This window comes from Saccopteryx leptura, chromosome 3, assembly GCF_036850995.1.
Source record: "Saccopteryx leptura isolate mSacLep1 chromosome 3, mSacLep1_pri_phased_curated, whole genome shotgun sequence".
NCBI lineage: Eukaryota > Metazoa > Chordata > Mammalia > Chiroptera > Emballonuridae > Saccopteryx > Saccopteryx leptura.
The window spans coordinates 217,270,528-217,285,414 of NC_089505.1; the positions used below are offsets into that span (position 1 = coordinate 217,270,528).

At 37.0% G+C, this 14,887-nt stretch overlaps 1 protein-coding gene across 2 annotated transcripts in view; it reads left to right on the forward strand.

Moving 5' to 3' along the window:
- The window catches only part of MRPS9 (mitochondrial ribosomal protein S9), a 63,517-nt gene extending 49,213 nt beyond the window's left edge, over window positions 1-14,304 (forward strand). For both annotated transcript variants that reach the window (XM_066377515.1, XM_066377516.1), the window contains 6 exons: window positions 3,410-3,495; window positions 4,330-4,405; window positions 6,638-6,806; window positions 7,729-7,837; window positions 11,644-11,813; window positions 14,026-14,304. In XM_066377515.1, coding sequence (XP_066233612.1) covers window positions 3,410-3,495; window positions 4,330-4,405; window positions 6,638-6,806; window positions 7,729-7,837; window positions 11,644-11,813; window positions 14,026-14,117 — 702 coding nt within the window. In that variant the 3' untranslated portion in view covers window positions 14,118-14,304. The remainder of the gene's footprint in view (window positions 1-3,409; window positions 3,496-4,329; window positions 4,406-6,637; window positions 6,807-7,728; window positions 7,838-11,643; window positions 11,814-14,025) is intronic.
- The last annotated feature ends 583 nt before the right edge of the window (window positions 14,305-14,887 follow it).

Here is a 14,887-nt window from a genome sequence, read left to right on the forward strand (position 1 = left end):
GTGGAAATTTAACAATATACCAGAAACTACCAGTGATAATCTGTGATGTTGACAGTTCCTGGCATATTTTATACCCTCAAGGATTTTTTAATGTAAATTAGTACATATCTCTTCAGGGAGTGGAAGCTATAGAAGCTGCATTTCAGAGAACTGTTGTTTCTAACCAAGATATAATCTCAAGAGTGGTTTTATTATGTAGAAAAACATAGAAATGGTGCACCAATAAAATTTTCTCGATTATTACACTCTTGAATGCCATGCCTCACCCCTGCTATCATTTCTTAACCATTAGTACAGGTCAGCACTGTACTAAGTAGTTTACATATACATATTTTGCTATTTAAAGAAGCTTAGGGGTGGCTTAATAAGCATTATTTAATTTGATGGATTACAACCATCAAAGTGTTAACATTGTCATAAATGAATAGGATTTACCATGTTTAAAATTTGACATGTCCTTTTTATGGGTATTCTTATATACTGCATTTTTTCTGATTATTTTGCTTGCGATATTTATATATTATTGAGCTAAATATAATACTGAACAGTAATAGTTAGTGAAAGAAAATTTTAAGAAAGATATGGAATTAAAGTTAAAATTGCTCAAAAGTCACTGGAAAATGATGGATTAATTTAGCAGCCCAAACTTTGACTTGAAATTTACCTGTGAAGTAGAATATTTTTATTTTAGTTCACTTGATCATTCCAGAAAATTAAATAGATCCCAACAAGCAGGGGTGGGTATCTTATCACTGTGGTTAGTGTTATCTTGGATTTTTATTTTAGATTTGAAAGACACAGTGTCTCTGACTTATGCAGTCAGAACCTTACTGGTGTCATCCTCGTACCAGCGTCCCCTACGTAGCATCTGGCTGGGGTCCAGTGCACCATGCAATGCTTTTTGCACTGTGTCTGCCCACCTCATAGAAGTGGGAAAGGGGGAGGATTCATTTTGTGGGTTTTTCCTTTATTTTACCTGTTCAGAACACTTGAGAATTGCTTTCTCAAAACAGGTGCCTAGAAATTTTTCTGATGCACTATTCAGTGGGGGTTATAGCCCACTCTCTGAGCCTTCAGAAATGAGTCAGAAGTATCCTCACCACACACGGTCAAATGAGACTTACCAGTTCTTGGGAAAAAAGTTTTAAATTTTTATTTTAAGTTTAACAGCAGGTATGTTTTATATGTGGATGGTTCACAATAGTTCTTGGTTTCTTCAGGGATGACAGTTATTTGTTTTAAATTGTCACACACATTCTGCTGCTGCTGCTACAAATGATGAATTTGTACTCTGGGTATTTTGTTGTAGAGACCATTGTCCTTAATAAGGACTATAGAATCAAATTAACTTAATTTGTCCTTTTGCTATCACACTGAATGAGGCTCTCCGTAGTCTAGTGTGTAAATCCAAAGACTGCACATCTCTTTGAGGTCTTCATTAAAACTGATCATAGGGCCTGCGAATCTGCATCTCTGACCAGTTTTAGGTATGGATGTTGCTGCTGCCCTGGGAACATACCTTTACAGTTCCTGAACTAGTGATTGTGTCAGATTGTTGGCAATACTCGTGTCCACTGTGAGAATCCATAGCTCAGCTCGTTTTATAACTTCTGACTGATGCTGCTTCTCTTTGTCTCTGCTCAGTGGTCAATTCTACTAACCCTGTTGAAAAACAGAGCAAAACATGCTCTTCTGAGCCTCCCCAGCCACGAGAAATGGATGTTCACATCCTTACCACTCAGCCTGTTGAGTAGAGACTCATCATTTACATCTTTCTTGCTTTCTTTTATTTTTTCAACATTTTTTCTCCATGTGAGAAATGGATTCCTGAAAAGAGGTTACAGAATGAAGATAATAAAATGAAAGCTCTGATAAGTGCAGAGACAGTGGCAAAGGGACACTTCTGTTAGGACAAGCTCTGTGTTAGCAACGTGGTGATAGGCCATGTTCGTATGGGAATCGAATCTAATCAGAACCCATAAGAAATTGCCCCTCGAATTTGAAATGATTAATTAAGACTGAGATATGGATGAACATCTTTATCAATAACAAGTTGTGTCTTCCAACATTAGCTAATGGCACTGGAAGATGTCATGGTTAGCAAAAAAAAAAAGTCATTTGTATCATGTCTAACTCATCCTTTGAAAATGCCTATTTGTTCATTAGGTATTCATATGGTAAATTATATGTAAATTATAAATGAAGACTCACATCGGATGTGAGTCTTTACATACTTAAGTTTGCTCAGACAAAAAAATTGGGAGGCAGTTGCATTATTCTATTTGTAGTGAATGCATTTCCTGGAAAATGTATTTCATTGATAACCTTTATTGCCAAGTTCTAACAAAATGACAAATTTCCCATTTGAATTACAGTCTAACAGGTGTCATACATTCACAAATTTTGTTAGGAAGTAAATTAACAAAAGAAATCAGATACTGAAAAAGAAATATAATAGAAAACTTTCTAAAATATAAACTGAATGCTGAGGACTTAAATATTATGGAAATATATTAGGGCCTTGGCCAATTGGCTCAGTGGATAGAGCATCCTGTATCCACCCAGTGTTTGGGTCTTGGGGTTCGATCCCCACTCAGGGTACACAAGAGAAGCATAACTGCTTCTCTTCCCCTTTCTCTCCCCCTTCTTTCTCTCTTCCTTCTCGCAGCCAGTGGCTCGATTGGTTTGAGCATCACCTTTGCGCTGAGGATAGCTCGGTTGATCTGTCGGTCTCAGGGGCAAAAAATAGCTCGGTTGATTTGAGCATCAGCTGGTAGATCCCGTTAGGGCACATATGGGACTCTTTCTCAATATCTCCCCTCCTCTCACTTAAAAAAAATAAATTAAAAAAAATATTATATATATAGCTTTGTTTTGTTTTTACTAACCTCATGGAGTTTTTTATAGAATTATTTAAAAATCAGTTAATGTAAGCATTATACTAAATTCTCATTGAAATTACTCTCCCATTCTTGAGTTTTTTTGTTTTTTTTAAACAAGGGACACATTTTCATTGAGAAGAACTTTTATTTATTTATTTATTTATTTAGATTTTATTTATTCACTTTAGAGAGGAAACACACACACAGAGAGAGAGACAGAGAGAAGGGAGGGAGGAGCAGAAAGCATCAACTCCCATATGTACCTTGACTAGGGAAGCCCGGGGTTTCGAACCAGCGACCTCAGTGTTCCAGGTCGATGCTTTTACCCACTGCGCCACCGCAGGTCAGGCTATTCTTGAGTTTTAATGAGAAATAGTATTATTAGAAAACATTTTCAGTATTACTTGCTATGCAGTTAGATTATTTGAGGAGGTGACTTTCAAAGGAAAAGGTATGCAAAGAAAATTTAAAGTAGAAATAATAATGTACCACCTCTTATTTTAGTGTGTGTGTTTTATTTGCCACAGGACACATATGGAAAGCTGCTCAATGTAGAAAAACATAAAAATCAGTTGCAAGCCAAAGATCTATTTTCAGAAAAAGCTAAAACCAAGTAAGTTTTTTTCATGTATTCAAATAGATGAAAAATTTGAACTAAAAACATACCACTTATCATTGGTGTTTTTAAAGTATACCTTAAACCTAAAAATTGATTCAGTATTTCAGCATTAATCATTAAAGTTAGAGGTTAACATAATAGATGATTTTTTTGAGAGTAAATATTAGGTTATTATTTTGTTACTTCATTTCATATTTATATATTAAATGATTAATAACTATATTTGAGTATGATGTCCTCAGAATTTGTGTGTATATAGCTATACACTTAAGTTTTACATACTTTTATTATTTTATTTTATTTTATTTTAGTATTTCAAGGTTTGTGCTTTTATTTAGCAAATAGTGATAGTTCATCATCCTGAGCAACCAGTTTTAAATTTCAGCCTGGTTATTCACATATTTTACACACGTCTTTGAGAATATCTTGTTTGAGTTTCAAGTACTATGCCTAGCCTTGTATTGGGACTTGATTACCACTTTAGCCCATTGACAGATTAACTCTGCATTTATAATATCTCCTTGGAAGTAAATTGTGAAAAACAGTGAAATTTTAATTTTTAAGAAATCTGGTGCCTTTTAATATCAAATGAATTCCACAATGGCATATTAACTCTTCAAACAAAACATTTGCTAGATTGGGTATCTTTTCTAGAGTAGATTAAGGAAATGAAATGTTATATCCGAAAAAAGTTTACTTGGATGAAATTTTACAGCTATATACAAAAATTTGTTTATCAATCAAGAATTGAGACTGCACGTGGGATCTTTTGTGCTATAACTCTAATTGCATGGTTAATTTAAAAGAGAAACTGTGATATTTTAACAGGGACTTGATTGGCAGCAGATGGCTGATTAAGGAGGAACTAGAAGAAATGTTAGTGGAAAAACTGTCAGATCAAGATGTGAGTAATTAATCTTTTTAATTCAAGGGGACCTGTGCCATAACAATGCAATTACTGCCTTTAGGATTCTAATAGAAATTTTCTCAGAAGCCGTTGTTTCTGAGAAAATTTTACTTTTTAAAACATATTTATAGTTGATTTCTGCAATGGGAGGATGTGACCTGCCTAGTCTCTAGACCTCCTTATGTGTGTGCCCTCGTGTTCTCTGCTAGTCATCCTGGGGAAGTGGAAGCAGCTGTTACAGGTTAGGGAGAGAAGGAGTGAAGCACCTGGTTAGACCTTCATCCAATTTACTGCTTTTTGGCTTTCGTGTGTGCAGTATCTGAATCTGCAGAACCACCTGTGTCAGAGTCACTGGGAGTGCTGGTTACAAAGTGCAATCTGAAGATTCAGACGGAATTTCTAGGAGTGTCACCAGGAATCAGTGTTTTTTAGCAAGCTCCCCAGGGGAATGTTACATCCTCTTGTGTGAACCCTGCTGTAGGTCTCAGTTATGTTCCCACTTTGCTAAGTATTTCTAATATATGCTAGTGTCATCAGAGGAAATTTGATGTTTTAAGTATTTTGATATTCTAAATTTAGATTATTTTTGAAAGATTTCAGTGTAGATTAATTTCAAAATTGTTCAGAGAGTTTTTTTCTTTCCTCACAGTGGCTAACATTATCAGTACCTTGCCGCGATGTAGGTTTTAAGGCATGTACTGAAATTGCCCTATTTCTCATTTAACATATTGGATAAATTAATGACTTGGAAAGTTGCAATTTTGCTTAACCGAGGTGCGCGAGGTATTTGGTGAGTGAGTGACAGGTCTGGGAGTCAGTTTCTAATACTCGAACTGCCACGTTTGGATCCAACTGAAAAATCTCCCTTTGCCTCTTCATTGAACATGCCATTTTCTTGTTTCCTCTGTTTTCTGGCTGCTTTGAATTTTATAATGCAGTGGATGTCTTTTCATTTTGAAAACATCCCAAAGACTTAATTATTACAGGTGTGCATGTATATGTATGCTCCTATGTCTTACATACTTTCGGGGTACAGGCTATAGAAGAAATCCTGGAGCTGAAGTCTGGTATCAAGATAAGGGAGGCAGGGGTGGTGAGTGACTTCTTAAACTGCTTAGTTCACAAGCAAGGCTGTGTCATACCTGTAGCCACCCCTTGGTAGGTTCACCAGCAGTCACGCTCTGTGCTGTGGAATTGAAAGAATAGCTGGAAACAAAGCGTATAATCCTGTACTTGGGAGCAGGAGACGTGGAGCATTATCAGGCTGGTACCAGAGGTGGCTAAATCTTTCACCCTTGCTTAGAAAGTTCCTTCTTTACTGGAGTGACACAGGAAGCAGAATTGAAGAGTCCTTTCTATCTTACTGTGAGATTTATATATATTTTGAGTTATTAATGGCAGCTTTTCACACTAAAGGCAATGGTAACAAAGGCGAGTGTAACTTTTAGGGTTGGCAAAAACATAAATAAGATTATAAAAAATTGAGTTTTAAACTTCATATTAACTAAGGATCTCAAGTATTAGTTGTTTCCTTCTGCATAAACACTTTAGAATGATTATTCTGGCTTCTAATTTTAAGGGGTTAATACCAAGTTGTTTAATTTCTAATCACATGTTCAAGAACTATTAAAAAAAATACACAGAGTAGCAAGGATAATTTATTTCAAGAGGTTGCCCTTTAAGTCAAGTATCTCTTGAATTTTTAAATAGCTTGATTGTTCAGTTTTAAAAGAAATCATAAACATTAAAGTAACACAGCTTGAAAAGCTAAAAGATATATTTGCCAAATGTATTATGAAATATAATTTAAGAGGTACATTGCCTCAGAATCAAACTCTTCCATTTTTTCCATTTTACTATATATAACTTTCTGGAAATTATTTATGAAGTTCCTCTAAATAAAAGAGGAAAATTACACTTGAAGATCATCTAAATAATTTTTTTTAATGAATTTAAATCTCAATCTCATGTTGTGGAAATATGAAGGAATTGACTTTTCTTTGATTGATAGATCTCTTTGTTTCTTGAAAAAAAAAGATTGAGCACCGGAGATCCACGGGGCAAGTGCTGCATCTGCACGCTATTTCAGACGCAGCATGAAGGTGCAGAAGTGTCAGCCTGTCAAAATTCATCAAGAACAGCAACACTGGGAAGATCGAGTCTATAAAAATAGAAAAAACTTAGCAAATGCAATTACTCTTGCCTCTCCTAATGAATTTTTGTCTGCAGTACACGCAGTTCATCCAGCTGCTGGAAAGGTTGTTGGCGGTGCCGGGTGGTGCCACTGGTGAAGAATTTGTGCAGAGATTCCGCAGGAGTGTCACCGTTCAGTCAAACAAGCAGCTGATCGAGCCTGTGCAGCATGACAAGCAGGGAAGGGCCTTCAGTACAAGCCACGGTAATGACATTCCGTGGAGAAAAAGTAAATTCCATGACGATTGAGAAACGACAATTATTTTTATTTACCTCTACTCTATGGTATTGATTCGACTGGTTTATTTTTGCTATTGCTACATTGGATTTCCTCATTTTAAAGATTCTATTGAAATTTTTAAAAGCAAAACCTTATTACTATCCCAAGAAAAAAATGTAGACCCATTCCTACACAATCATAATAGGCCTTTTTATTTTCACATATTTATGTTAACATTTTAATTTTTACATTTGCAGCTGGTTGATGCAATATTTGTAATAAAGGTTTCTTAGAGAAAATGAGAATGCTCAGTGAATTTGTATGTTAGATGCTAAGACTATGAAACATGAAAACTTAAGGCCCTCACATTTTCCCTGTAGGTATGCAAAGACATTTGACATGGTGTAACTTTTTTAAATTAATGTATTAAATAATGTATCTGCAAGTCTTAAAAATTTAACATCGTTGCTTTGTCATTTTCAGAGCTGTTTGTCAGAGAAATTGACATTTCCTGAGTATTGCTTTCATTTCTATCAATTATATTTTATCATACTTTTCAAATTATATAATTAGATATATTCCTGTTGAATATAAAAATGCTATGTAAATGGGTTGATTTTTTTTTAAAGGGTAATATAAATATGAATGACTTTGTGAAAATTAATTTAAAAATCATTGTAGTGTCCTTCAAATGGGATTGAAGAACAAAATTACCTTGTGATCTTTATTACACTGATTGTGGTATAGTTTACTTGCTTTATTTTTGTTTGATTTGCAGTAGTCCTAGAACTTTCCTGCATACTGGCTATATATTGTTATATAGAAAAGAATTTTAATGCATCGTTAATGTCTCAAAGCCCTAGTCTTTTAGTTTTTATTTTACTAAAGAGATTTTTATACTTTTAAGGTAAAAGAAAGAGTGCCAAAGCAGAAGCAGTTGTTTATGAGTGCGGGAGTGGCGGAGTACAAGTCAATGGGATGGATTACCTGCTCTACTTCCCCGTGACTCAGGACAGGTCAGCACTGCTGCTGCTTCTGCTTCTGCTTTTTGTTTTTTAAAAAATACACTTCATTATACATTGTGATCAGTTCATCAGGGCTTGTGTTTTTTTATTGTAGTTGTCTTTACCAATATGTTTGTCTTTACCAATGATTAAATTGATCAAACTAGCTAGAAGGAAACTATTACTCTTTTTTACATAGTTTTCCAGGTTTTTAAAAAGCATTTCTAAAAAGCCCTCATCAATTGAATCTTCTTCCTCTTTTCATCACATCCTGCTGGAATTTGAGTATCTCGGGTATATGTGTTCGGAAATACAGACTGCCAACATGTAAGAAGAGTCAGTCTGCACTTTCTCCCTAGTATAGGGGTGGACACACACAAAACAACAATTAAAAAAAAAAAACAGCCTTCAAAATTAGAAAAAGTCTGCTGTCCCTTCAGAGCTTTTCCTCCTCAGAGGAAATTGATTAGATCTATACAGAGCTGCCTGAGAAACCTGCCATTGATGCCTTAAAGTAAGAGCTAATAAGGCTTTGGTTAGTTCTTGGAGTTAATTGTGGCAGTTTTATCTTTTGAACTTTGTATCTCATGTGATAACAGATGTGAGTCCCCTGGGTGATTAACAAGTGTTACAATTCAAATCCTTTAAGACTCATCTCAGTCTCTCTGGGAGTCCCATGCAAAGGCCTCTTCTTGAGACAGTTACTACTTTTCCCCTATTTACTGTTGTTACCCACAAGTAACAAGTTGTGCATGATTAGCTCCTCCTTCCTAATCCTCCTCCTGTTCGCTGCTATGCAGTGGTTTTAAGATCAGTAGGGTAAAACTCTGTTCCCAGGGCTTGTGTAAGGGGAAGAGGGCCTTGTAAGTAGTGTGAGCACCTGGACAGAGTAGTTTACTTCATGAAATGCATGTTTATTTTATTTGTGTGTGCGTGCGCGCGCGTCTGTGTACCCAGAAGTAGTCCACTCTAACTCCACTTAATATGAACTAATTCTGCCTTCATCGCCAGAGTGCCCCATAACTTCAGCATTGGGGACCGCTAGGAGGAATGGCATTTGACTGATACTTGTCTGTTAACTTGTTTTTGGATATAACTGTGATGATTTTATACAAAGTCTCAATTTTGGCTTGATCTCACAATTAAAATATATTCTTAGAACTTATTCTTTATTTTGCATTCATTTAATAAGGATTATTTGTGAGTCCAGCTTTGGTCTGGATATCATGAAGGCATCATTGCTATTTAAGATCTGATTTCTGTCATTCAGAAGCTTTCTGTCCGATCAGGAAGCCTAAGGTTGACCTTGCTGGCAGTGGGCAGGTCAACCATCTCACCATGTAAGTGGCTGTAGAATTTTGGCAGCCATACTAGCCATGGACTGCCTTTCCTCTTGCAGGGGCAGCTTGGGAGCTTACAGTGCAGCACTGAGGTAACGATGACCGGTGGAAGACTACTAAACTAAAAGTTGGATGAACTTGATTCTAGCTGTTTCCTAGCAGTGTGACTTCAGCCAAGATGCTTAAAGGTCACTTCTAATGGGTGAGACAGAGTTGAACTAGATGATCTCTAAAATGACTGAAAGTCGATTGAACTGCTTACTCATCTTCCCAGGGACCTTTCTCTAGACTGCTTTTACACAAGCAACAACAGATCATTGGGAATGATGACTATGTTGCCTTCCCAACATCACAGAAATTTTTTATTCATTCATTCACTTACACAACAACCATTTATTACTATGTGCCTGGTACTATGGAATAAAAAGATTGATAACCTTTCTGATTTGGAAAGGCCTTTGCCCTATCCATCAAACAGTAAAGCAGCTCTAACTAATCCTCTGTACTAAGGGGATACATTCCTCACACAGCACTAACCACAGCCGACAAGATATGGTTAGCATTTTAAGCAATTATAGAAAAAGAAAAGACACTGCTATTATATGTACTTTTAAGTCAACTGATAATAGGATTTGCGCCCTAGGTGTAGCATTCAGAGAAGATAGAAATGAGAAAATTGTTAATTTTTTTCTCAAAACAACTTTTATTATATAACAGGGAACAAAATAAATTTGATTATTTTAACTCAGGATTTCATTTGGAATCCCTGAGAGGATAGAAGATGAATTGTGAAGTATTTTTAAGCTTTGTAACTATTTTTGCATGTACCCGTTTATAGTTAGATTAATTAAAATCAATAGCTATATATTTTTTATTATTACCCTTTAGGTATTTTTTCATCTGTTTATAAATTTAGTATTGTACCTCAGTGTACATCAACTTCTCAACTATCTAGACTTAGTGATTCTTTCTTACCTTGACTCTCTAGTGATATATCTCAAATAATGTATAAAATTTTTGTTTTTCTTTTCTGAGTTTTAGTCTAAGTTTCCTTAAAAAGCATATTTTGGGAAATCTTAAAATTTTATAAATTAAGGTAGGTAAATGTTTAAGTCCCAAACAGGTGTGTGACCAGAGCTTGTCTTTGTAACATCATTGTGCAGTAACTCACCTTGTTGGGCAATGCAGAGACCTAACACAACATGCACGTAACATTCCTACAGATTTTGTCTTGCTGGAAAAAGCAAAATGGTGGAATTGGCTAGATTATCAATCTCTAAATTTTCTTTACTTATTATAATATGGCTGTTACTTACAACTCTACTATTTTTATAACATTCCTTTTTTTATTTGTTTGCTTTGGAACATTTGTTCGAAAACAACATGGATTTATGTTGTTTCCCTATTGAAACAACATCCCTATTGAAACAATATTGTTTCAAATTCCATGAACCTATACTCTTGAAGGTCCTTTCCCATACATCTTTCTACACATGATTACTTGATAATGTAGTTCCATGGAGTGACACTCCAATGTTCTGTCTGTATCCATCTTTCAGCTTCACTGTATTATAATAAGCTCTGTTTGGAGTCTAGAAAGCTACAGTGTCAGGCAAAGCAAGCAAATACTGCATAAATCGACTTTTCTAAATAAACACTCAGCAGAGATATTAAGACAAAATAGCAAAATTAAACTACTTGACAAAATGGTGGTGAACATTGTGCCTGGCATGTAAGTGATGTTCAACCAGTACTTGTTCAGTTGAGCAAGGGTAGGTACAGGGACATGTTCTGTCTGTCCCATTCTCTGATCCTGTGCTGCCTGCCTGGGACCACATGAGCACTCACTACTGAGGGGAGCAGGCCTGACTGGGGCTGTGCAGTGCATCACCTGGAATCAGGCAGGTGGCAGGGCCTGGCAGTTTAGAGAACTGTTAATAGCAATGTGTTCCAGTGGGGTGGACGAGTGGGGGAGTTGAATGTGAGCTAGCTGTCTCAGGATGAGCATTATATATGCATTATACATTATAGTATACTTTATTTAGTGAGTCCAGATGGCATTTGATAACTGCATAGAAAAGCCTATTGCTATCACATCTGATCCTTGACTCCAGAGATGGACTCAGCTGATTAATGGAGTTTCCCAGCTTTAAGACTTCTTTACAAGGTTATTTCCAAACATCAGAAAGTTCTTATGAAGATAAAAGGACTCAGCAGTGTGATAGTATATTGCTATAACAAAGAAAAGGAGAAATAAACCTTGCTGTCAGCAAAATATTCTAAATATTAGAAATATCAGTGTTTCTTCATGGAATGGATTGATCAGAAAGTATGAAAAATGTACTAAATGGATTCATCGAGAAGAAGTATGACTGCTGTGTGCCTAGTATAGCTTTCATAAGTGGTCAGAATGTGAACCATTTATAAAACCATGTATTTTATAGAAAACTTAATTGCATTTCTTGTGATGTACTTTAGAGAACAGTTGATGTTCCCTTTTCACTTCCTTGACCGACTCGGAAAACACGATGTGACCTGCACTGTCTCGGGGGGCGGAAGGTCGGCGCAGGCTGGAGCCATACGCTTGGCAATGGCCAGAGCTCTGTGCAGTTTTGTCACAGAGGAAGAGGTCGAGTGGATGAGACAAGGTACGGCTGTGGTGGGAGGGCCTGCTTGGCCCCATACTGTTTATCATTGTTTGTTTTATTCTTGTGCACTTAACTGGAATCAGTGAGAAAACACTCCATTAAATATGCAGTATTGACAATTTGCTGGCTTCTCTTTTCATGCTCCAGAATCATCACAGTATTTTTCAGTGTTAATTTTTACAAAGTGAACTTGAATTAGAAAAAGGAAAAGGGGCTCTGCTAGCATCAGGGGAAATTTATTTTGCTCTGAAAGCATCACCAGTTTCACAAGTACTGCTCAGTGTATGTAACAGACAGATTGGTTGTTTTTGTTTTATCATGGAAAATTATAATATTTGATTTCATGGTAAAGCCCTTAAAGTATTTTTTTTACAGATTTCCATTTTTGCATTGTGATGTTAGTTCAAATTTTATGATGTCTTACTTTGTGTGACTCCATGACCTAGTTGTGGATACAGGTGTGATAATGAATATGCAATCAACTTATTTGTTAGGGCACTGTTTTAGCATTTATAATAAATGAGGCGGTTCTGCTGAAGATTTTTCTTTACACTCTTTGTGAGGAAGACACGCTGCAGGGGCTGCTGGCCGGCCAGTGCCTTGCAGCCTGTAGGCCACGGCTCTCCCTGCTCCCTGCCTCCCCCAGCCTGGGGCCTGCCGCCCTGCCTCCCGAGGCTTTAGGCTCCTTACCTTCTCAAGCCTCTTAATAATCCATCTGTTTATAAACATTCACCATTTTGTGGGATTTATATCTCATCACTAAAATGATAGGATCTGAACAATTCTGCTAGTTTGAGTTAGTAATAAAGCATTATAATTATAACTTACAACTTAAAGTAGAATGTAGATAGGTCTGTCTGCATTTTGTCCAAACTACTGTTTTATTCCATGCCATTTAAGCACAAGTAAATTGCAAAAGCTGTGGGTATATCATAAACACCTGAATTTGCCTTTGCTATGGCCAATAGAAGAAGACCTCGAGTAAAATATTGTACTTAAGCCTTGTATACAATAAAAAGACATGCCAGTGTTGGAAGAGAAAAAAAGGAAAAGAAAAACTAGTTTATTTACATATTTATAAAAACAATTTAAGAGCTTTCACGTCACTGGTATTTTTGAAATCTATAGTCTTTACTAGTGCACTGTGACTCCATCCACGACAGGGATGCTTCATCTGGGCCATATACTAAGAGTATCTTAATTGCCGAGAAATCATAATTGCTTCTGTTGATTAAGAGGGCACATGCTTTTCTAATTTAAACCAACTTTATCCTTCTCAAGTAAGTTCCTTATGGTGAGAATACAACCCTGAAATTTATTTTTTAGATTTGGAAACAAAATACCAGAGATACTATTATTACACAAATTAGAATAATAAGATTTATTTCTCAAATATGTTTAAATATATCTATATTCATGTGTGCTGTTACTATATTGTGTCTATATACTTCCTCATACTTCAGCATACCAGTGTTTCTTCTCTACCTCTCGTTTTCATTAAAACTCTCACGTCTGTGATAATGAGTATGCAAAGTAGTTTCCATTGCGGTGAATACTGGCTGTCCACACGAGCAGCTTTGTCATAAGTTGAACAAGTTTAAAAACCAAAAAGGAAAGCAGACCGAGAAATGTAACTGGCATTTGTCCTAGAAATTGGGAAAATGTCCTAAAAGAGTGAAAGCAAACGGCTGTCTTGATTTTTTTTTTTTAATTCAGTGAGAGGAGGAGAAGCAGAGATAGACTCCCGCATGTGCCCGACTGCGATCTACCTGACAAGCCCACTAGGAGGCGATGCTCTTCCCATCTGAGGCTTGCTCCATTGCTCAGCAACTGAGCTCTTCTTAGTGCCTAAAGTGAGGCCATGGAGCCATCCTCAGCACCCAGGGCCAACTTGTTCTAATCGAGCTATGGCTGCAGGAAGGGAAGAGAGATAGTGAAGTGAGAGGGGGAGGGGTAGAGAAGCAGATGGGTGCTTCTGTGTTCCCTGACTGGGAATCGAATCGGGACATGCACACGAAGGCCGATGCTCTACCACTGAGCCAGCCGGCCAGGGCTTGATATTTATATCCAGCTGGTAAATCGTTATAAGTATGCTTGCTCTCTGGTTTTTTTCTCTGGTAATAGTACCTATGAGTTCATGTGGTTTACTTCTTTTCTGCTTGGCAACATGCATTTTTCTTTGTTTGTAATGGCTTTTCTTCTTACACTGCAGCGGGACTACTTACTACAGACCCTCGGGTCAGGGAGCGGAAGAAGCCTGGCCAGGAGGGTGCCCGCAGGAAGTTCACCTGGAAGAAGCGCTGAACACTTGCACAGGAAGGAGGGCCATGCATGTGTGCCAGCACGTGTGCCCGCCTGTGGACACACACCACACATATTTGCTGGCCAGTATGAGGGCCTCCCTATCAGACACTTGAGTTGTGAGATTATTTTTAAATGCTACTTTGTAAAGGTTACCTTTAAAAATAATTATAAAAAATGTTTAACTTCAGTCTGCTCTTTATTTTTTAAACTTTTTCAGAAGATTGTTTTAGAAGCATAACTCATAGAACCTTGGCATACAAGTCCTAAAGGGAACGTTGAGCAAGATGCAGCCAAGTAACTTCACTTTATGGACAAGCAGGCCCACCCCCAGTTTCAGATTCAGCCACGTTGCCAGTCTAATTATAGAAGTAGACGAGACTCCTTTCCCGAGTCTGTTGTTTGCCCACATGGCCGTTGTGACAGTAGTTTTCAGCATGGAGAGATGAGCGTGCTGATTCAGAAGAGTGGAGTCAGGTGACTGCCTTTGTCAGGAGCTCAGTGAGCTGGAGAGGCTGGCCCAGAGACAGCAGCCAGTCTCCCTGTCCTCAGCTCCCACCAGCCATGGCTCTTTGGCTCTGACTTTTTTTTTTTTAACATTCTACATATAATTGATATCATGCAGTCTTCATCTTTCTGTGTCTGGCTTATTTTACTTAGTATAACACCCTCAAAGTTGGGTACAAACTTTCAGTTATAAGGCAAGTTAGTTTTGAGGATCTAATACACAGCATGGTGACTGGTTGATAATACTATATTGTATTATTGAAATT